Raw genomic sequence first — 21255 nt, forward strand, 5'->3', positions numbered from 1 at the left:
AACAGAAAGAAAGTTCCAGAGGTCAACCCCTGGTTATCTTCAAGCACCACCTACTTTGGTGTTTTGAGACAGACTGTCTTCTTATGAGGGTGATTGGGATTGAACTCAGGTCTTCACGCTTGTTCAAAAGCAGTTTACCAACTGAGCCACCTCGCCAGCCCTCAGACGCTGACAGTTCAGCGAGCTTTTCTCTAGCTGCTAGTCACGGCTGAGCTAAAACTAGAAAGCAGCAGAGCAGCCAGGGCCCTAACCTAACCAGACAGCTGAAGGGTAAACAATGAATACAACTAACCCAGTGTCTTCCCGGCCCCAAGCTGACAGAAGCTAAAAGGTAAATTCAGGGTGAAAATTGCAGATATTACACACCCTTTAATACACGAGTTAACACACACCCTTACATACACGAGTTAACACACACCCTTACATACACGAGTTAGGATACAAACAAAATGGCCTTTGACTGGCTACAAAATTAAACCACCAATACTCAATGCAGTTATTTCTTCTTCTGTCAGCCTGAGGAGATGGAGTGACGCTTACATGCCCCATAAAAGTTTAACTGGCTGCAGACCTCAGGCTTTTCCAAAAGATATAGTGTGGGACCTAGGGAGCCTCTCGTTCTGATAAGGCCACCAATCCCACTGAGATGCTAAATGTTTTAAATTCAGACTCCATTTTAGAGAACCCGACCTGAGTTTAAATCTGGGTAAACTAAGAGGCTGGCACCTACTAGCACTAGTTTCCAAGTTGCCCCCCCCACCCGCAACAAAACCCAAGCCTAGCTCCAGTCTCTAGGCTAATCCCTAACAAGACCAGTGTCTCCAGGTTACACCTTCAACAAGACCAGCGTCTCCAGGTTATTCCCCCTACAAACCTGCACCCCATGTGTGTTACAAGTCCACCCCCTGCCTAATGACCACCAATGCAGAGGGGAGCAGAAGTTAAGTTTAAGATATGACTCCCAGCACCAGCCAATTGTGTTAAAGGCCACAGGAGCTGTCCAATCAGATGCTTGCACACCCACCTCCAACTTGCTGCTCACTATAAAGCCTTGCCCATAGGCTCCCCCACCACCAAAACCATCCTGCGTGACAATGGTGCGCTGGAAGGGTGGCCTGAGATAGCTCAAATAGAATAAAGACCCTGTTGTGAGTTGCATCAGATCGGCTCCTGTCTGTTTTGGGGGAACCATTAATATTTCCCTGGCACTACACCACCATAAAGGCCCCATACTCAGAGGCTTCTCTAACCCTAATCCTTTCCTATAGGACCCATCTCAAGGAGCCATCACACCAGGGAGTCAGAGCCTTGCCATAGGAATTTAGAGGGATACAAACAGCCAGTCTATACACAGGATGCCGGTCTGGATCTCCTCAAACCCTAGTTGAGAGAGAACATACAATGCACGTATGGACTGGAATCTGCTAAGCCAGATGCCGAGGCAGGATGACCCATGTCTCCCAGCAAACAGTCCTTGGGGAGGTGAGGCACAGGCTGGCAGCTGAGGGGTGCAGGAGGAGGAGAAACAAATGGGTCTGAGCATCTGAAGGGAGCTGGTCCCCTCAGCTCCCCACCGGGACCATCACATTGCAAAGGCAGAGATGAAGGTTTAAATCTGCAAGTCCAAGAGTCTTATTATTTATTTCATCTTTATTCCTATTGGGCTGGAGAGATGGCTCAGCAGCTAAAAGCACTGGCTGCTCTTGCAGAGGACGCAGGTTCGATTCCTATCGCCCACACGTAACTCCAGTTTCAAGAGATACAACACCCTCTGACCTCTGAGGCACCAGGCACACGTGTCAGGCGCAGGCATACACACGGGCAAAGCACCAATACACGTAAAGTGAAAATAAAAGTTGAACGCCTTTATTTGTGTGTGTGTGTGTGTGTGTGTGTGTGTGTGTGTGTGTGTGTGTGTGTGTGTGTGTGCCCCGCATGTGTGGGTGTCTGAAGAGGGCTGAAGAGGACGTTGCACTCTTGGATCTGGGGATATAGGCATTTGTGTGCCACCTGACAGAGCCTCTAAGAGCAGAACACAGGTCTACCGCCAAAGCTGCCTCACCAGCCCAGCCCCATAGTTTTAAGCTGTGGCAGATGACATTTACAGGGCTCCCAGGGTTAATTAAATTAAATCTGCTTAAGTAATGCAGAGCAAAGCTCAACTAAGAAACCTTAGTTCACGGAGGAGCCGGTGGATCCCGGGTGTGGTGATCACAAGCTACTCCAGTCTGGGAACGCCAGGCTCAACACACAGAGAAGCCAAAGCACGTGAAGGAGAGGTGGCCCTGCCTGTCTACACAGAGCAGGTGTCCAAAGCAGGAGGGGACAGATGGCAAGGGCTAGACAGAGAGGCTTGCGCCTTCCCTAGGGCTATGGGGGAAGGTTCTCCCCTCCCCCACCCTCGGCTCACATCAGGGGAGAGGCTGGGGGTCAGAGGCTGCCCTGACAGATGGGATTTTGCAAAGGAAGGGGGCTCAGAGGGGAAGATGCCCCAGCCCGCTAACCTCTCATGAAAGAAAACTGCTTTGTCCCTTATGCCTTCCCTAGCCCCAGATGGTGTGGGCCAGGAGGGAGAAACCGCAAGGCACAGGGAAAGTAGCCCCTCCCCCATCAGGAGGCACAGGGAAAGTAGCCCCTCCCCCATCAGAAGTTCACGGCCTAGGGACAGAGTCGTAGAAGCCTGACACCTGAGACCTTGTACACTGTCCCCCACCCCCACACACAAAGCTCAGGCCTTTCAACTTGAACCACCCCTTTGTGGCACATGCTAATCAAACCCAAGTGAGCTCAGCTCTGCTTACTGCTTCAGGCTTGCAGTCCACAGGTCTGCTCAACCTCAGCCCCCTGGTACAGACTCCCCTCCTGCATCCTACCAGAACACTGCTACTCAGCGCCTGCCCCTAGCCCTCTCCTATGAGCCTCAAGCACTGGCAGGCTCCTGTCTACCATTTGTTCCCTATCCTAAACCTTCCATTGGCCTCTGTGTCTCTCCCCTGCCTCTCTTTCACTTCCACTTAAACAGTTGCCAAATTCCCTAAACTCTCACGGATGACACCTGTGGTCCCTTATCTTCCTGTCCTCTTAGTTGTCCCAACCTCCTGTACCCCACGCAGGGGTCTAGCCTGCCCCTCCCTGCCTATAGGCCAGCCCAGCACACAGTGGGTACCCCACAAATATCCTTAAGGGAAGCAACAGGTTGTGGAGGAGGCGAAGGCCAAACACCCATCCCAGAGAGGCGGATTCGTCCGCTGAAAAGGTGAGATGCAAACAAGAATCATTCACGCCTTCAGGAAATGGCGTGTGCACCTATTGCGCTGGGCTTAGCCACTTTGTCGCCCTCAGATGTCCATGTTCACACCCAAGGCTGGGGGGTTTACCCAGGCCACAACACGATGACAACAGACAGCCTCCCGCCTGGAGGAGGCGAGACTTCTGAAGAGCCTGAAGGAGTGGGATTGATCAGTGCCCTGAGCTATGGTTTCTCTCTTCTCTGAACAAAACCAGAACATGGGAAGGCCCACACCCCCCAGACTCCCGCAGCCTCCACAGGGCCTGTAGGAAATTCCCAGGAAGAATCTCAGAGGCCACTGTCACCTCCTCCCTTAGGGCAGGGGCCACCTCCTCCCCCTCAGCCCTCAGGGGAAGGAATCCTTCTGATGGCAGCCCTTCCCACACTGCTTAAGGTTACCCTGCTGACCTCGTCTCCCTGCAAGGGTCGGAGCAGGCTCCGTGCACAGGGTGCACTGTGTCAAGCTCACTGTTACCGCAAAGCTCTTGTCAACCAGAAACCACCTTTGAAGGACAGCAGGAGAATCAGCTGTGTCAGCTCTTGGTCAAGGCAATGGTTTCAAAGCTGCAGGCTAAGGTGTCTGGCGAGAAAAAGTCCCCACACCTCTAGCTTGCAGAAAGAACTTCCGAAAGAGGCAACAGAGACATGCGGATGCTGGGAGAGCCAGGGTGACAGACGTGTGGTCCTTTTTCCTTTTTTTATTTATTTTGTGTATGTGAGTACACTGTAGAGTGAGTGCACTGTCGCTGTCCTCAGACACACCAGAAGAGGGCATCGGATCCCATCACAGATGGTTGCGAGCCACCATGTGGTTGCTGGGATTTGAACTCAGGACCTCTGGAAGAGCAGTCAGTGCTCTTAACCACTGAATCATCTCTCCAGCCCCTAGACATATGATCCTTTTTTTTTTCCTTTTTTTGATTTTTATTGGTCATTTTATTTATTGACATTTAAAATATTATCCGTCTTCCCAGTGTCCACACCACAAACCTCCATTCCCTCTGTCTCTATGAGTGCTTCCCACCCACCTACCCTCCTCACTGATCTGGCGTCCCCCTTCTTATTAATTTCAGCTGGTCTTGCTTTTTTTTTATCTTTATTAACTTGAGTATTTCTCATTTACATTTCGAGTGTTATTCCCTGTCCCGGTTTCCAGGCCAACATCCCCCCCAACCCCTCCCCTCCCTTCTGTATGGGTGTTCCCTCCCCATCCTCCCCCATTACCACCCTCCCCCAACAATCACGTTCACTGGGGGTTCAGTCTTGGGGTCTTGGGACCAAGGGCTTCCCCTTCCACTGGTGCCCTTACTAGGCTATTCATTGCTACCTATGAGGTTGGAGCCCAGGGTCAGTCCATGTATAGTCTTTGGGTAGTGGCTTAGTCTCTGGAAGCTCTGGTTGGTTGGCATTGTTGTTCACATGGGGTCTCAAGCCCCGTCAAGCTCTTCCAGTCCTTTCTCTGATTCCTTCAACAGGGGTCCTGTTCTCAGTTCAGTGGATTGCTGCTGGCATTCGCCTATGTATTTGCTGTATTCTGGCTGTGTCTCTCAGGAGAGATCTACCTCCGGTTCCTGTCAGCCTGCACTTCTTTGCTTCATCCATCTTATCTAATTGGGTGGCTGTATATGTATGGGCCACATGTGGGGCAGGTTCTGAATGGGTGTTCCTTCTGCCTCTGTTCTAAACTTTGCCTCCCTATTCCCTGCCAAGGGTTTTCTTGTTCCCCTTTTAAAGGAGTGAAGCACTCGCATTTTGGTCATCCTTCTTGAGTATCATGTGTTCTGTGCATCTAGGGTAATTCAAGCATTTGGGCTAATAGCCACTTATCAATGAGTGCATACCATGTGTGTTTTTCTGTGATTGGGTTACCTCACTCAGGATGATATTTTCCAGTTCCCTCCATTTGCCTATGAATTTCATAAAGTCATTGTTTTTGATAGCTGAATAATGTGGTGCCCTGCAAGCCTGAAAGGATTCCAGAAGACAGACATCATAGCTGGTTCTGGATAATGACTGAACCGGACAAGAGGAGACAAGAGCAGGAGATCGAGCAAGGTAGGAAAACTTTCTGCACGGACACACCAGCCCTGTCTCCAGAACGTCTCAGTGCTGGGCATCCCTCCGTGTCTGAGGCCCCTTCCCCTGGAACCCCTGATTCTCCACCCTGAAGATGGCTTCTGGTGCTTTGAGCGCCTTGCTCTACACCATGTGTCCCTGCACAGGAGACTGAGCTGGAAAAAGGTGCAGCTCAGCTGTTCCCCCTGGAGACCAAGCGATGTCACAGTGAGCTAGGAAGTGCTGTGCTACAGGGCACAGCTTTCCTTCCTAGCTCACACAAAGGCGGACACTTCTGTCTTCCCCCTTTGACTGGCAGAGACTCTGAGGGCCAGGTTGTCCCCACGCTACCCAGATCCCGTCTCACTGTCTGTCTCTCACAGAGGAAAGATGGCCAGAACACAGAAAGGTAGTAAGGCCCGGCACTAGACGGTGAAGGGCAGGGTCCTCGTCCACTGTCTTGGATGGCTTTGGTACCAGTAAGATAGGATTCTCCTCCTTAGTTGTGTCCCTCTGCATGGCCACTTTAGAGACCATGCCCTGCTCAGGTAGGAGCCCCAATTGTCCTCACCTCTTCCCTCTCCTTTACCCACACATCCAATCTTTAAACATGTGTGAGCGTAGCCTCCAGCAGCTGAGTCATTGCTCCAGTCCCTTTAAACAGGCTTACGTTACAGTTCCTTCTGGTGCTGTAGAATTGGGATGTGGCCGTCTGCTTGTGCCTCAGATAGAACCCAGAGTCAAAGCCATTCCAGACAGAACCTCTGCCACTGAACTATATGCCTTGCCCACGTTTTCTGGAGGTATATTTAGCACTGGCTGGCCTTGGACTGGAGATCTTCCTGCACCTACCTCCCAGGCCTAACAAGCACGCACTATAATACCTGCTACTGTTTGTTGTCTGACGAGCATGAACCAGCTCCTAGGACCTCAGCCATGAACAGAACAAACATGGTCCCTAACTGTCTCCCCAACACTAGTGGGGAGACAGACCCTAAACAGGATGCAGGAATGGACACACAGTACACCATAAAGGGCATTGTACAAAATTCCAGAGCATCTCAACCAGGTAAGCAATGGGACAGGGTTACTTTAGTGAAGCAGTCACTCCTGGAGGCAAGAATAAGTAGAGAAACCAAGGGAGTAAGGGATACACACCTTTAATCCCAGCATTCGGGAAGCGGATGCAGGCAGGCAGATCTCTGAGTTCAAGGCCAGTCTGGTCTGCGGAGTCAGTTCCAGGACAGCCAGGGCTACACAGAGAAACCCTGTCTTGTGCTGGGGGTGGGGAGGTTAGCAGGCCCTGAATATGCTGAGGAAGGAGCCATGTGACTGCCTGAGGAAAGGGCCTGTGAAGGGAACAGAGAATGTGAAGGTCCTGACCCAGGAAATAAGTTTGTCAAATGGCGCAAACTTCACTGAAGCCATTAAGGAGCTGTGCGGAACCTGAGGCAGGGAGAGAAGAGAAGCCACCCCGCTTTCTGGGGACAAGTTAGCAGGAAGCTGGTTGTCTGACAGGGCGGTGAGGTACTGTGCAGAGAAAGGATAGGCAAACAGCATCCCTAGGGCTGAGTCTCAAGTGAAGGGGAGAGATGGCAGGGCAGTGAACCAAGAGATTGCCACCTTCTGTCAGGCCATGAACGAGGCTGAGTGCGTGGGTGCCTGTGGAGGTTTTATGAAAGGCTGAACCCTGGGTCCTACCGCATCTCTGGAGGGGTCAGTCCGATGCGCAGTCCCCAGGGAAGATCTTAAGTCTATTTGGGGGAAGACATCATCCACCCCAGGTCTCCTCTACCAGCTCCATGGCCCTTCTCAAGTCCTCCAGACAGCGCCACCTGGTGGCAACTTCTTGAAGCTGCAAGCACTTAAATTCTCTGCGCAAGTAGTCGTGGTGAATGAAGTTTGCCCTTGATCTCTCACTCAGCCCTGGCCTCATCCAAACTAACACTTTCACCTGCTCACACCCTCCCGCGGTGCGGGCTTGGCTTGCGCAGCAGCCACTCCGGGTACTACCAAGCGCTCCCCCCGCCATTTATTGCTCCTCACTAGCCCTTCCCCGTGAGTGAGGAGTCTCTGACTCAGCAGAGAGAGCGGTATTTCCACGCTCCTTTACTCCTCGAATCCAGCCTTTTGCTGGGCTGCAGAGGTGTGTACAAGTGTCCATCCCCGCCTGCACACTCGGGATCAGCTCTCTGCCCCACCCCATTCCTCAGACTTGGTTGGAGGGCGTATAACCCCTTACCTATGATCTGTATGTATGCGATTCCCTCCACCTCTAATCCCTGGCGTGCCTAACACAGGTGTGTCCAACTTTTTAACACCGAGACAGGATACTGTCATCTACAGAGAACCGCGCAATAGACGTACCAAAAATATTAAAATCTCATCGTGTAATTTTACAGTTTTGTGTCAAGCCCTATCAACAGCTACATTTAGTCACATTTAGCAGACACGCCTGCTAATTGTAGATAGTTTTCACTGAAGCATAAAGGGACCTGTCACCTCCCTTGACCCGTGTGCTGAGACCTTTTCTGATGCACATAAATTAGCGTCGGATATTTTTGTTACTTATTCTTTTAAAGTGTGTTAAGTAAGTTTAGGTTTTAAATAATCAACAGGTTTACAGATTCACAAATGGTTAAAATATATCCATTCAGGTCGAAGTTCCCTTTCCTCCCTCTTCCCTCCTCCTTTCTGCGCCCTTTTACCCCCACCCCCACTCCACTGTCAATGCTTCTACATCGTTTCCTGTGGGGGCTAAGTTTCATACATCTCTAAAAAATTTGTGGGGTTTATTCGTGGGGATGGTTTTCAAACGAATAAAGTTACCCTGAGTGTATTTACCACCCCACCCCCCGCTGCTTTTAACGGGGGTGGGGGGTAGGGGCTGCGAAGTGCTGCCGCCCCGGGTCCTTGGATGGTCTGGAGTCCTTTTCTAACCCAGTTCTTTCTTGGCACTTTAGCCACACTTCAATTCATGTTTCTCTTCCCGCCTTCTCCTCACTGTTAGCTTTGCGTCCCCACCTAACGCACCCTGGAGTGGTGGGGAGAACACTTAGCAGTGAAATTCTAAGACACCCCGCTCCCCGTAGAACGCAGGCTTTTGTGCCCCCTGGCGGCTGCTCCCGTGAACTGCAGTGGCGCCTTCGCGCCTGATCTTCCTACTCGAGGGCGCGGTCAGGAAGCTGCATCCGCCCGTGGTGCGACTAGAAGCTTCTTGGGCGACCAGGCCAGATGTGGACAGATTGGTCTCTGCTTTTGAGGTTCTCCACAGAATGTGAGCACCACCTCGAGTTGCCCGAGGCTCTACATATTTGCAGGTACCAGTTATGGATGAGTTGTTTTTTTGTGCCTTTTCAGGAACCAGGGTCTTTTCTATTACATGTAGTTAGTGGGGGAGGAGGCACGTGCAACGCTGCGTGCCGGGGTCAGAGGGCAACTTACGGGAATCGGTTTTCTCCTTCCATCATATGGGTCCCAGTGATCAAACTCAGGTTGTCAGGCTGGGGTGCAAACGCCTTTACCTGATGAGCCATCTTGCTGGCCCTTTAGTTTTGTTTTCAGGAAGAGATAGTAATGTCTTGCTGCTCTGCGGCCCACGCTGGTCTTGAACTCATGATTCAGTTTCAACTTCCTGAGAGCTGAAATCACCGGCCTGTGTGACCTCTCCAAACTTTGTAGTTGCGATCTAGTCGGATAAATGAGCACACGCAATGGGCGGAGCTAAGCTGATTGCGACCCAAAAAAAAAAAAAAAAAAAAAAATCCCTAGCGACAGACAAGACAGACAGGGCTGCAGACAGGAACACTTCCTCACCTTGGACGACCCAAGGCTCCCCAGCAACTGTCCTAGCCAGAGGACGCCCCACCCACCCTTCTCAGGCTCCCAGCCCCATAATAAGATGCGGAGTTAGCTGCTGGTACGTTCATCTCTGTAAGAAAGTCGGTTTGTCAAGGGCCAGGACTTTGAACTTTGTTCACTTGTACATCCTAAGCCCTTCCCACGGTGCCAGGCGTACAGCTAGTGTTTAACTGAAAGTTGTTGAATTAACTGGAGTTGATAATGAAGCCCCTAAAGAAAGACTTTTTTTTTTTTTTGAGGTTTTTCTAGACAGGATTTCTTGTGTAGTCCTAGCTGTCTTAGATCTCGTTTTGTAGATCAAAGTGGCCTCGAACTCAGAGATCTGCCTGCCTCTGCCTCCCAAGCGCTTTAAAAGTGTGCACCACCATACCCGGCTTAAGAGGTCAAAAAGCAACTTCAGAGGCTGGAGAGATGGCTCAGTGGTTAAGAGCACGGACTGCTCTTCCGGAGGTCCTGAGTTCAAATTCCAGCAACCACATGGTGGCTCACAACCATCTGTAATGAGATCTGATGCCTTCTTCTGCTGTGTCTGAAGACAGCTACAGTGTACTTATATATAAGTATAAAAAAAAAAAAAGCAACTTCAGAATCTAGGAGTTGTTGGGGATGTAACCCAGTTGGTAAAGCACTTGCTTAGAATGCACAAAGCCCTGGTTTGGATTCCCAGTCCTGAGTAAAACCAGGAGTGGTGTGATGCTAGCCTAGAGGCAGGAGGCTACCCAAAGCCATCTCTGGGTAGCTATGGAGTTTGAGGCCAGCCTGGGGTACATGTTTGTTTCAAAAACAAGCAAAGGGATAAACAGAGTGTGACTCGTGCCCCTCCTCCTCACCCCAGCCTGTGCATATAAACATTAAACTTTCTGTAAACTTTAAACTGCTCAAAGGATTTTGAGAGCAGGGCTCAGTAGTAAAGTACCTACCTAAACCCTGGGTCCATCCCCATCCCCACCCCCAAAAATGCAGGCTGTAGATGGTGAAGAAAATATTCAGAAGTAAAAGATTTAAATAAACAAAAGCTAAGACATTCTAAGGATTATAAAAGTCAGGGAGGACACACACTGGTGTCCATTCACGTCTTCAGTGAACAATGAGCCACACCCACACAGCCCCCACCCCGCAGGATAAGACAGGAGAGCTCCTCAGGGGAAGTGGCACTTGCCATTCATGCTTGGAAAAGAGATTGGGTCAGGTGTTGAAACTTATTGGTCCCCACTGGGAAAGGACTTGCTTGGAGTGATTAGATGAGCAGCAGAGGGTCTCCAAGGGTTGACCAGGGTTCCTTAAAATAGCAGTACCATGCGGGGCTCCTGTGAGAGGCTGGCCACCGGCTGGAGCACAAGGAGGGAGTTGGGATGGAGATGATCCCTGCGGGATCTGGGAGGACAACATTCCAGGGCACTGGAGTAGCCTCTGCTGGGGAAGCTTCTCTTTCAGAGCCAAGCCTATGTCCCTGAGGCTAACACATTTGGCCTTGGTTCAGGCTCTTCACGAGCACTGACAGACACGTGTATGAAACTGGAGACGCATCAACAAGAAGAGTTCCAGCCGAAGTACCCCAAAATCTGAGGCTTGGAGAAGGGTCAGGGTTGGGAGCTAGGCCAGTAGGCTTCATGACAGAAGGGACTTGGTAGGGGTTGGTGATACCCAGGTTATTAGGGAGAGGGGGGCAGAGGGAGGCATTGAACATGAGTGAAGATTCCCTTGTCGTAGAGATAAAGTGTCCCAGTGATAAGAGCTGTCAGTATAGCCCTCTACAGCTATAGAAACACTGTGACTCTCTGGGTCTACTTTCACAGGTAGATGTGGCTTCTATGGCCAAAGGCCAGTGCCTCAGGCTGCTCCTGCAAGCCTGAGAAGGGCCAGCTCAAACTGTACCAAAGATCTAAAGATAACTGCTTGGGGTAGGATGGGGGAGATAGGAGATTCGTTGCTATCTTCTAGGTACACTTTGAGTAGTGTTTTCTGAGCCCCATAGCACGCTGCCTGCTGAATGAGGGAAGGGGGCCCCAGGTCTTCATAACAAGGCGGTCTCTCAGAGATCAGGGCTGCAGTTCAGAAAGAGCTGAATTATTCACAGACGGCCTTTCAAACGGGAAGCTGAGTTCCAAGACTTGTTTGACACATTTTTCTCCGGGGAGAGCGCCCCCCTGTGGTTCTGGCTCCAGGTCTAGCCCATGCTTCCTGTTACACCTTCCTTGATTCCTTCCTGAGTCTCAGTTTCTCCATCTGTGAGATGGCGCAGAAAAGCATCCCCTGTCCTGCAGGCTTAAGTTACTGTTTCCCAGACATCAGAGACTTGAGGGTCCCCCAGAGCTGTGTGGCTCCACTCCAGACCCATTTCCTCAGTTATACAGCAGAGCTCGTGCAGTAGGCTCCCAAAGGCAGGAGTGAGGGGCAATAGCTAACTTACGTCTGACCTCAGGAGACTCTGCCCCACCCCCGACTTGTTCCCGCGGGAAGAAGAGAGGCGGGATGCAGAAGGCTCAGGTCCTGCGGGCTTCAAGCAGTAGCTCCTGAGTGCTGTCACTCGGCCACTCCCGGGTCCCGCCTACCTTCCCCGCCACCGGGGCGGGGACAGACAGGTGCCGCCACAGACTCCTGGATCCACCGAGCAGGCAGACCCTCCGTGACCCTAGGTGAGTGGCTGTGGAGCATGGGCAGGGGGCGTCGGTCTGGGGACAGCGGGTGACCTGTGACCTTTCCCCTAGTTCCCGCCAGGAGGGCGGCTGGGATAAGTGGAACAGCTGCGGGCTCTGAGCCGCCCTTGTGCTCCCAGTCCGGGCCTGCTTGGCCTCGGATGCTACGCTATACACCTGTATCCACCTGCCCAGCTTCAGCAACCTGGCTTGGGTGCACAAGGTCGCACCAGTCTGGGCATGGCTCTCCTCCAAAGTTTGGCTAGTGTGGGAGGCCGGATGCCCTTCCTAGCCCGCAGGGAGGGGAGGAAGGAAGGGAGCCTGAGACCTCCTCCCTCCCACCCAGAGACCTGGGCCACCAAACCATGACCTACCCGGTCCCTTTCAACGGTGGGACCTCCTAGGAGGCTCAGAGAAGAAGAGCAAGTGACCCGAGGTCCTACAGCTTGGGGGCACAGGCCTGGATGGCAGACAACTCTCTCTGAGATCAGGGTGGGCAGGATGCCACTGCCACCAACCTGCTTTCTGGGTGTGTGGTTGCCCAGACAAGTCTTTGCAAAGGGAACTTGAATTGGCATGAGTTGGGGGCCATAGGTGAAAACTCCCATCCTACTTGGATGTGAGAGGGCCCAGGCAGCCCCCAAACCTACACCTTCTCTTGGTCTCTTCCTCTGCCTCAGCCTCTCCTGTCCCCTCTGTTCTAGCATTTTTCCTTCCGCCTACTTTGGGGTCTGTTGGCTCTCTGGTTCCCAGTGCCCTGTCCCGCACCCATCAGTCACTCTTCCACATTTCTTCACCCCCTTTTCGGCACCCCACTCCCTTCCCTAGGTTGGCTTTGTGGGCCCCTGCTCTGCAGAGCAGGTCCTACCCAGTCCCCAGGGCCACCTGCAAGCCAGGGCCGGCTCTCTCCAGTCTGGGCCCCCTCGGCTCAGTGCCCACCAGCTGCCGCCTATCTATGCAGAGAGAGCATCCAACCATGGCGTCAGGGTGTAGGGTGGCCCAGTCCCTTGCAAGCCACATGCTGCCTCCACGTAGGAGAAAATGCCCCCACACATACCCCAGTTCCTGTGGGAGAACTCTGTCCTGGCTGATAGACTCAGATAGGCTCCCTGACTGGCTGGCTTCTGAGGATCCTGAGATGAGAGGCTTTGTATACAGAAGCCAGGAAACTATTACAGTCCAGGACCAAGGTCAGGCCACACAGGGGAGGAGGCAGCCCAGTGCCACACAATGGGGCTGTGGGACTGCTGACACTCAGTGTTTGATGTAAAAGTAACAAAGAGAGTGGCATGAACTTACTTAGCATACACAAGGCCCTGGCTCTCACCCCTGCACCACACCACACACACACACACACACACACACACACACACACATAGAGGAACATCAGAAGGGCCAAGCCTGAACTCATCCTCTGATGTCCCTTGTCACCACTTGCTTCTGGACCTTGTCTCAGTCAGAGCCTTTGTCTTGTCTCTCCCGAAGGAGACCCTGGCACCCAGGAAGCAGCTCTGTCTTAGGACCCATGTCTCTGGCCCACTCTCCCACTTCCTCACTCCTTACTACCTGGCCCCAGAGCCTGAAGTTTTAAGTCATTTCTCCTCCTCATTCTTCCCAGGGGCCTGCTGTATAGTCCCGCCATGAGCAGCTGTGTGACCTCTGACCACTTCTTTTTCCTCTCTGAGCTTCAGTTTCTTCCTCTGTGAAATGGAGGTGAACCCAGGACTGCTGAGAGGCACGGACATAAGGGGTTTAGTACGGGTGGGTCCCAAGCAGCCATGACGGCTGCCGTCTGTCAGGACCATGACATGTAATGGCTGTACCCTGCTCCCTGTCACAGTCCTCACTGCAGCCATCAAGACTGGTCTCCCTTTACCTAGGAGGGGTCCATGGGGACACAATACACACTGTCCTTGAAGGGCCTGGTGACATCCCCCTTGGTTTCTCTACTGCCCTTAACTTATAGCCACAGCCACACTAGCCCTGAGGCTAATCTTAGAACATGGAGAGCGCCCTGCACTCGCTGACTATCTCTGCCTTCCTTGGACCCTTTCCCCCCAGATTCTTCTGACACCCACATTCCCACCTCCCAGTTCTTCTTGGCTCTGCGGTTCTCACCACCTAGACAGCTCTGCCTATTGGTTTTCTGTTTTCCTTGGTGACGGAACTACTCACATTCCTGAGAGCAGAGACAATTGTTCAACTGGGTGTAGGCGCCCAATAAAGGCAGGTTACATACCCGAGTGAACAAGAGACAAGACAAGGCAGAAAATACAGATACTGGCCCTTACCTATAGTCCCAGCTTCTAGGGAGGCTGAGGCAGGGGGATCTCTGTCTGAACTACAGAATGAGATCACAGTCAGCCTGGACAACTCTGTGAGACTCTTGTCTCCAGATTAAAAGTAAAAGCTCTCGCCTGGCATGCGTGTATCCCTGAGACACACCTCATCTCATGCTCATCTTTTAAACGTGCCCCCACCATGCTTGGAGCCTTCACTGCTCTGAGAGCAACAGTCAGACTTTCCTGCATGTTGTCCCCTCTGCCTGGGCCATCCCCTCGCTGTCAGCGGTCAGTGCTAATTGTTCCTTACAGCGTCTCTAGACTTAAAGAACTGGCTAGAGCAAAAGTGGGGAGTTGGGATGCAGACCCTGATGGAACCCTGCCTATCTCTCCTTTCCCGTGACAGGCCTGGAGGGGAAATTACTCCTTTAATTACGGCACCCTCTGTTCCCTTTATCATTTGCTGCAATTACGGGCACCCTCTGTTCCCTTTATCATTCAATGAGTCAGGAAGTCAGCAGAGCAGTGACTGACAAGGCTTCTCCTCCTTCGGCCCTGGTAAGGCTTCTGGGGCAAGATCTTGCAGGAATCTGGGTAGGGAAGAAGCTGCAGGCCAGTACAGCTTTGAAGGTGGGGCAGGAGAGTAAGTGCAGCTGAGAGCTGCCTGTCTCCAGGTCATCTAGCAAACCTGGGGTCAGGCTAGGGGAGCCTTGGGTGAGGATGGGATAGCCTCCAGTTTTGGTCACTCTCATTCTCCCATCTCTTATATCATTTCCTGTTCCCAGGTGGGTTTCCTGTGTAGGAACCAGGGAAAGGAGCTGACAAAACACCAAAGATTCCTGGGTGAAGCTTGACCAGGAGAAAGCTCTCTCCAGTAAGGACCAAAGAGGGATTTGTGAGTGTGGTGACACATTACACTCCTGAGGCAAAAGTGGGAAGATCTAGAGCTCTAGGCTAGCCTGGGCTAAATTGTGAGGTATTTTTGTTGTTATTTGTTTTGTTTTGTTTTGTTTTGGTCTCAAAACCAGAACAGGAAGAAAACAAGGAAAAAGACTTGGAGTTTGCTTGTGGTGACCCAATTGGACAAGTGCTGGCATGAGACCAGCTCAAGGGCACACAATGAGAGGGAAGGGGTCCCCCTTCCTCTGTACAAGGAGGAGCCTGCTGGGGTGATACAGCTCTCACAAAGGCACATGCCACATGCTGACTGGGTGGCCTTGGGCATGTGACTCTACCTTTCTGGGCCTCTTCTTTCTCACTAGTGTGGGATGGGTAAACTTCTTTTGCTATGATTATCAAAAACTGTTACATCTGCTGACTTTTCCAAATCATGTGAAAATTAACATTTTGGAATAATTATCATGGAAATAGCTTCCTGGAGTCATTTTCCCTCCAGAAGAGGTATGGTAACCTGTTCACGGGTCAAAGACCTACCTATGTGTTTTTTTCTCTAAATTGTTTATATCCTTGGCAAATTTCTTTCTGGAGTTTTCAGTCGTTGGTTTGTAAAAACTCTTTATATATTGAAGAACCAAGCCTTTTATCTGTTTTGCCCATATCTGCTCCAGGTCTTTTTTTTTTTTTTTTTTTTTTTTTTTTTTTTGGTTCTTTTTTTGGAGCTGGGGACCGAACCCAGGGCCTTGCCCTTCCTAGGCAAGTGCTCTAACCACTGAGCTAAATCCCCAACCCCTGCTCCAGGTCTTTTGACTGTGCTGTTGGTATTTTTTACAGAAGGTATTTTGTCTGTTTACATGTATTACATGTATTACATGTGTAAGTTTTAACATTTCTGATGTTGGATATATCCATCTTTCCTTTTATAGAGCCAGGATTTCTAAGTCCTGCCTAGGAAAACCTTGCCCAGTCAAAGGTTATCTGTGAACAAATGCATCTGTGTTTTCTGCTAATATGAAGCCAGCTTGTTGGTGATGAAATTGTGACTGTCTCAACATGTGTTCTCCTCCAGCCCCCCTGCAACCTGACCTGGAGGACAGGATATCGTCTGGCCCAGGCTGCCCACAATGGCCTTCCTGACACACCTGCTGGTCTGCGTCTTTGGCATGGGCTCCTGGGTGGCCATCAATGGGCTCTGGGTGGAGCTGCCCCTGCTGGTGACCAAGTTGCCCGAGGGCTGGTACCTGCCCTCTTACCTAACTGTGGTCATCCAACTGGCCAACATAGGTCCCCTCCTAGTCACCCTGATGCATCGCTTCCGACCCGGTTGCCTGTCTGAGGTGCCCGTGATCTTCCTTATCCTGTGTATAGGCACAGCTGCCTGCATCCTCCTAGCCTTCCTGTGGAGTATGACCTCCTGGATACAGGGTAGACAGCATAGTGTGGCCTTCATCGTCCTCACCTTCTTCCTGGCCCTGGTGGATTGTACTTCCTCTGTCACCTTCTTGCCCTTCATGAGCCAGCTGCCCACGTACTATCTTACTACCTTCTTTATAGGCGAGGGGCTCAGTGGCCTCCTGCCTGCACTGGTGGCCCTTGTCCAAGGCTCAGGTATCACCACCTGTGTCAATGTCACGGAGACACCAGGTACCACCTTGAACCCTGTGACCACTATGGAGACTTCCATCACTCAGGTACCTAGCATGGCCCAGAGCCATTATTGTACTGTGCCTTGTCCCCAGTCTAGGAAAGGGAAGATTTGCTTCTGCTATCTCCCTTGTTTGTTTGACATAACTACATCTTCCTTCCTTCCTTCCTTCCTTCCTTCTTTTTTCCTTCCTTCCTTCCTTCCTTCCTCCCTTCCTTCCTTCCTTCCTTCTGAGATTCAAAGATGATTTAAAGGTGATAGGAATTTAAACTGTCCCAGACAGTGACGGGGCTTGGGGCTCATCAGGGTGTGGAGGTGGGGAGGGGAGGAGAGGAGATGGCTGACGAGCAAAGGTGACTTGTCATAAACTCAGATGGAATCTGTCAAGTGACAAGACAAAGGTTGCCTCTTTCAGTCCTGAAAATATCCACGTCCCTCCCCAGTGGACCTTGGGGAGCTATGACTTTGTCCCACCTCAACCGGTTTGAAGTAATTGGTACTGAAGTCTGTCTTAGAGCGATGTATTCTGGCCTTTTAGTTATATTGGGGGGCTATCCTGAGTCCCCAAACAAAATCACAGACTGGGGAAATGAGGATCTGAGGTCGAGATGTCTCTGATCTCTCCAGGCCCAGGTTTTTATCTGGGGATCTGTGATGTAGCAGTTGTTTCTGACATCTCTGCCTCCCCCAGAGGTCTGGCTGACTGTGGCTTTGTCCCTCCACAGAGAACCCTTAGCCCTTCCCTGACGCCCCTCACCTGGCACCTGGAGAGCCGATACCTGGCTCCACGCTTCTCGCCACTGCTCTTCTTCTTACTGCTCTCCTTCCTGATGGGCTGCTGCCTGGTCGCCTTCTTCCTCCTGCAGCGGCAGCCCTGGGGACGGCAAGGCTCCATAGAGGACCTCCTCCACTCCCAGGTCACCCTGCACTCGATCAAACCACGTGACACAGAGGACAACGGCTCAGTGGGCGCCCCTGTGAGCAGCCCAGGCAAGGGATCAGTGGAAGTCAGTGTAGCTTCACTCCGCCCAGCCCAGCTGGCCTTCATCTACTCCGTGGTAGCCTTTGTCAATGCGCTCACCAATGGTGTTCTGCCCTCAGTGCAGACCTACTCCTGCCTGCCTTATGGGCCTGTTGCCTACCATCTGTCTGCCACCCTCAGCTCCGTGGCCAGCCCCCTCGCCTGCTTCCTCCCCATCTTCCTGCCTAACAGGTATCCCACCCTACCCAGGGAACTCGAGTGGGGAATCACTCCATTTCAGAACCCTAAGTGCCAAACCCCACCTACTCACTGTCCAATATGTGAGGTGGTTGGTAATATGGTCTCCCAGATGTATGGGGTAACACAAAGCTTTGCCTATGTGCCTCTAGTGTACCTATCTGGAAAATGGGAGTGATAACACTTCTTCCTGTGATGTCTGAGAATGTGGTATGGGTTCTTCTCAGTGTTCTCCATCAGGGAAATGGAGATGGGCTTGTTCAGCCCTAGCCCCCTGCCTTTGGCTCAGCCAACCCCACCAAGGTGCCCTTCAGGAATACCTAGACAAAGATGTAATTGGGTCTACAAGAGTGGACGGGACCCTGGCTTAAAAGTATAAGGAGTTCTGACTCTCCCCCATGAAGAAACATCCACCTTGGAATCTCAGCGCTTAGAGGCCCTGGCCTTGCTGCCACTCCTGCCCTCTAGCCATTCAGTTTTGCTACAAACACAGGCCCAGCTGGGACCAAGAACAGGAGCAGGAGAGTGAGCCAGGAGAGTCCATCAGTTCACCCCAGGGCTTCAAAGTCTGGGACAGAAAGAAGTCTGGGGACACAGGCTTAGTCCTAGAAATCTGACTGAGGTCACGTCAATGAAAAAGAGAGACACTGAAGAACTGACAGAGGCACAGAAAAGCTGGGGTCATGTGAGCTGCGCTCACTCTGATGGAGGGAGGGCGCCTACTACACAACCCAGAACCCAGCTTGTTTCTCTAGACAGGACAAGGAGATGGTGCCCGTCAGTCTGGGTAGGTGAACTCTGTAGTGGGGCAGTCTCAGGTTGCGGAAACATAACGGAAGTAAAAGCTGCCCATGACAGTTTCCGCGTATCCTGGTCAGTCACTGCTAAACACTCATTCTTGGACCAGGGGAAGGCATGGCCAATTCTCTGAGTCTCACCCAAGGAAAGCAATGTCCTCAGATGATAGCCAGATTCTTCTAGAATTTTGGCCTTACCTCCAAGCTCATGGTTGCCCTCCCCAAGAGTAAGTGAGGGTCCTGGAGAAAGCGTTTTACACCCTGAAGGACCCTGCAGAGATCAAAGCTCCTTCTGGTGGCTTCGACAAGGAGCTGGTGTCATGAAGGAATCTTTAGTCACACAACACTCAGAGCTGGGAAGGTGCCCACCACATTCCCATTGCGCAGGCAAGGATAGGTCAAAGAAGGGTCAAGGATCAGTCTCAAGGCATGGGTGGCTGAACTGTGACCTGCTATGGAGAGATGAGGTCCTTGACACCTCTCAGTGTCCCTTTTAAGCTAAATAGCCTGGGATGGTTTTTCCATAAAGGTCTAACCTCTAACCTTGGAGGCCCAGCCTACTCCCTGTCCATGAAGGGGACAGGAGCAGGCTTCTCAATGCCTTCTATGCCCTTCTCTGCTCCTCCACAGGTCGCTGTTATTCCTGGGGGTGCTCACAGTGTTGGGGACTGGCTTTGGGACCTACAATATGGCCATGGCTGCTATGAGCCCCTGCCCCATCCTGCAGGGTCACTGGGGTGGAGAAGTCCTTATCGTAAGTATCTGCTCCCACTCTCATTTCTCAAGGCTGGGGAGCCCCGAAGACAACTCTGTTAGCCTTAAAAGCTATGGGTACCACTTCCCCCCTATCATTTGGGGGAGGGAGAGACACCTGGGTTTCCTTTAACTCTGGAAGGATGGTTCCTGTGCCACCCTTAGCCCTGGAGATTCATCTCCATAGGACCTCCTTGTAGTCAGGGGTCATTTCATCTCCCTTAGCTCCATGGAGTTACTCTTTGCCCCTGAGCCCTCTTCTCCCTCCATCCCCCCTGGTGGCCTTGTCCCGGCAGGTGCTCTCCTGGATGCTGTTTGTAGCCTGTCTCAGCTATGTCAAGGTGATGCTGGGTGTGATCTTGCGTGACCGGAGTCGCAGCGCCCTCTTGTGGTGTGGGGCAGCAGTGCAGCTGGGCTCTCTGATTGGTGCCCTGCTCATGTTCCCGCTGGTTAATGTACTGAAACTCTTCTCATCTGCTGACTACTGCAGCCTGGACTGCTCAGCCTAGGCTCGCCTGGCCACCACAGGACACCAGGTACCCCCATTGCTGAAGTTAAAAGCCAGAAGAGCCCAGAGACACAAAGGGTAACAACCCTTTGCCCTACCCCCACCCCAACCAACCCCAATCCCACATGGTCACAGATCTGGGTTTGGGGATCAGCAAGGCTAGGCCTGAGCTTTTTAACACAATGACCTCCTCCCAACCTGGAGTTTCACAGTGCAGCCCCTCCCCCAACCCTGTGACCCAGTGCGTATGAGCTGCAGTCTTCATTCTCAGTCTTTGGAGAGATCCGGTTTGTAGCGTTCAGCTGGAGGCAGCCTAAGGATGTTAGGGGAAGATCCCTGGAAGATTAAGCTGCCCCTTGCTTACTGTGAGACCTTGGGGAAGTCTCTTTACTCTCTAGGCCTCTGCTCATTAAAGGAGGGCTGAAGTAAACAGCCTTTCGCTTGTAGGCTTAGGCATCTAACAGGTTCTCCTGAACTCTCTCCTCTGTGGACACACTTCTTAATACAACCTGGAGGTGATCAGAGGACTTGTGCGGGACCCTACCTCCATCTCTCTTCTACATCCCAAGCCTGTTGGTCCTGGGTCCCTCTTCTACATCCCAAGCCTGTTGGTCCTGGGTCCCAGTACAGCCCTCTGCCTTCCCTGTGTCCTAGGATGGTGAGACACTGAGAGGAGTTGATGGGGGGACCTGCATCTGAGAGTAACCACCCCCCCCAGGACACATAGTGGCCAGTGAGGACCTCAGAGGGGTGGCTCAGACAGAATGAGTTTCATCTGTAATTATTACTTTGTTTTGCATTTTGTTCCTTTTTATAAAAATTAAAGCTGTCTGTGCTTTCACACTAGGGGTCTGTGTACACACAAGAAGTCCCGTGAAGGCTACAGTGTATCAGCCTCATTCTAATCCAGTTTTGGGTCAAGGTCAAGAACCGAGGAAGCAAAAGCTGAGAGGGACCTGATGCCAGCCCGCCCTTTTAGACGGTTGTCTACCAGACTCTCACCCTGCACCCCTCTTTATTCTTAAAGTAGGGCTGGGGCGGTCGTTGCTGCTTAAGGCTAAATCCCACGACCAAAAGTCAAAACACTTAAATGGTGCTCACCCGACTGCTCTGATATGTGTGCTCACACGGGGTGGGGGGTGAGGGGAGCACTGATGGGTGGTACAGCACTCTGGAGACGGAAGCTGGGGAATCAAGTTCAGCCAGGAGTGGTGACACACACCGTTAACCCCAGCCTGAAGGAGACAGAGGCAGGCAGACCTCTGTGGCTTCAAGGCCTCTCTAGTTTACACAGTGAGTTCCAGGCAAGCCAG

At 51.9% G+C, this 21255-nt stretch overlaps 1 protein-coding gene across 2 annotated transcripts; it reads left to right on the top strand.

Moving 5' to 3' along the window:
• The first annotated feature begins 8528 nt into the window (after positions 1–8528).
• Positions 8529–21047, top strand: Slc52a3 (solute carrier family 52 member 3). Of its 2 annotated transcripts, none has more exons than XM_032904424.1 (8): positions 8529–8664; positions 11628–11841; positions 14530–14681; positions 14909–14997; positions 16090–16711; positions 17391–17878; positions 19312–19435; positions 19731–20524. In XM_032904424.1, the coding sequence occupies exons 5-8, from the start codon at positions 16145–16147 to the stop codon at positions 19941–19943; spliced, it is 1392 nt and encodes a 463-aa protein (XP_032760315.1). In that variant the 5' UTR covers positions 8529–8664; positions 11628–11841; positions 14530–14681; positions 14909–14997; positions 16090–16144; the 3' UTR covers positions 19944–20524. The 2 variants fall into 2 exon arrangements, with proteins under 2 accessions (XP_032760315.1, XP_032760316.1); XM_032904425.1 differs by lacking the exon at positions 14530–14681 and adding an exon at positions 20790–21047 and having other exon boundaries at positions 8544–8664; positions 19731–19970.
• The last annotated feature ends 208 nt before the right edge of the window (positions 21048–21255 follow it).

This window comes from Rattus rattus, chromosome 5 (genome assembly GCF_011064425.1).
Source record: "Rattus rattus isolate New Zealand chromosome 5, Rrattus_CSIRO_v1, whole genome shotgun sequence".
Lineage (NCBI taxonomy): Eukaryota > Metazoa > Chordata > Mammalia > Rodentia > Muridae > Rattus > Rattus rattus.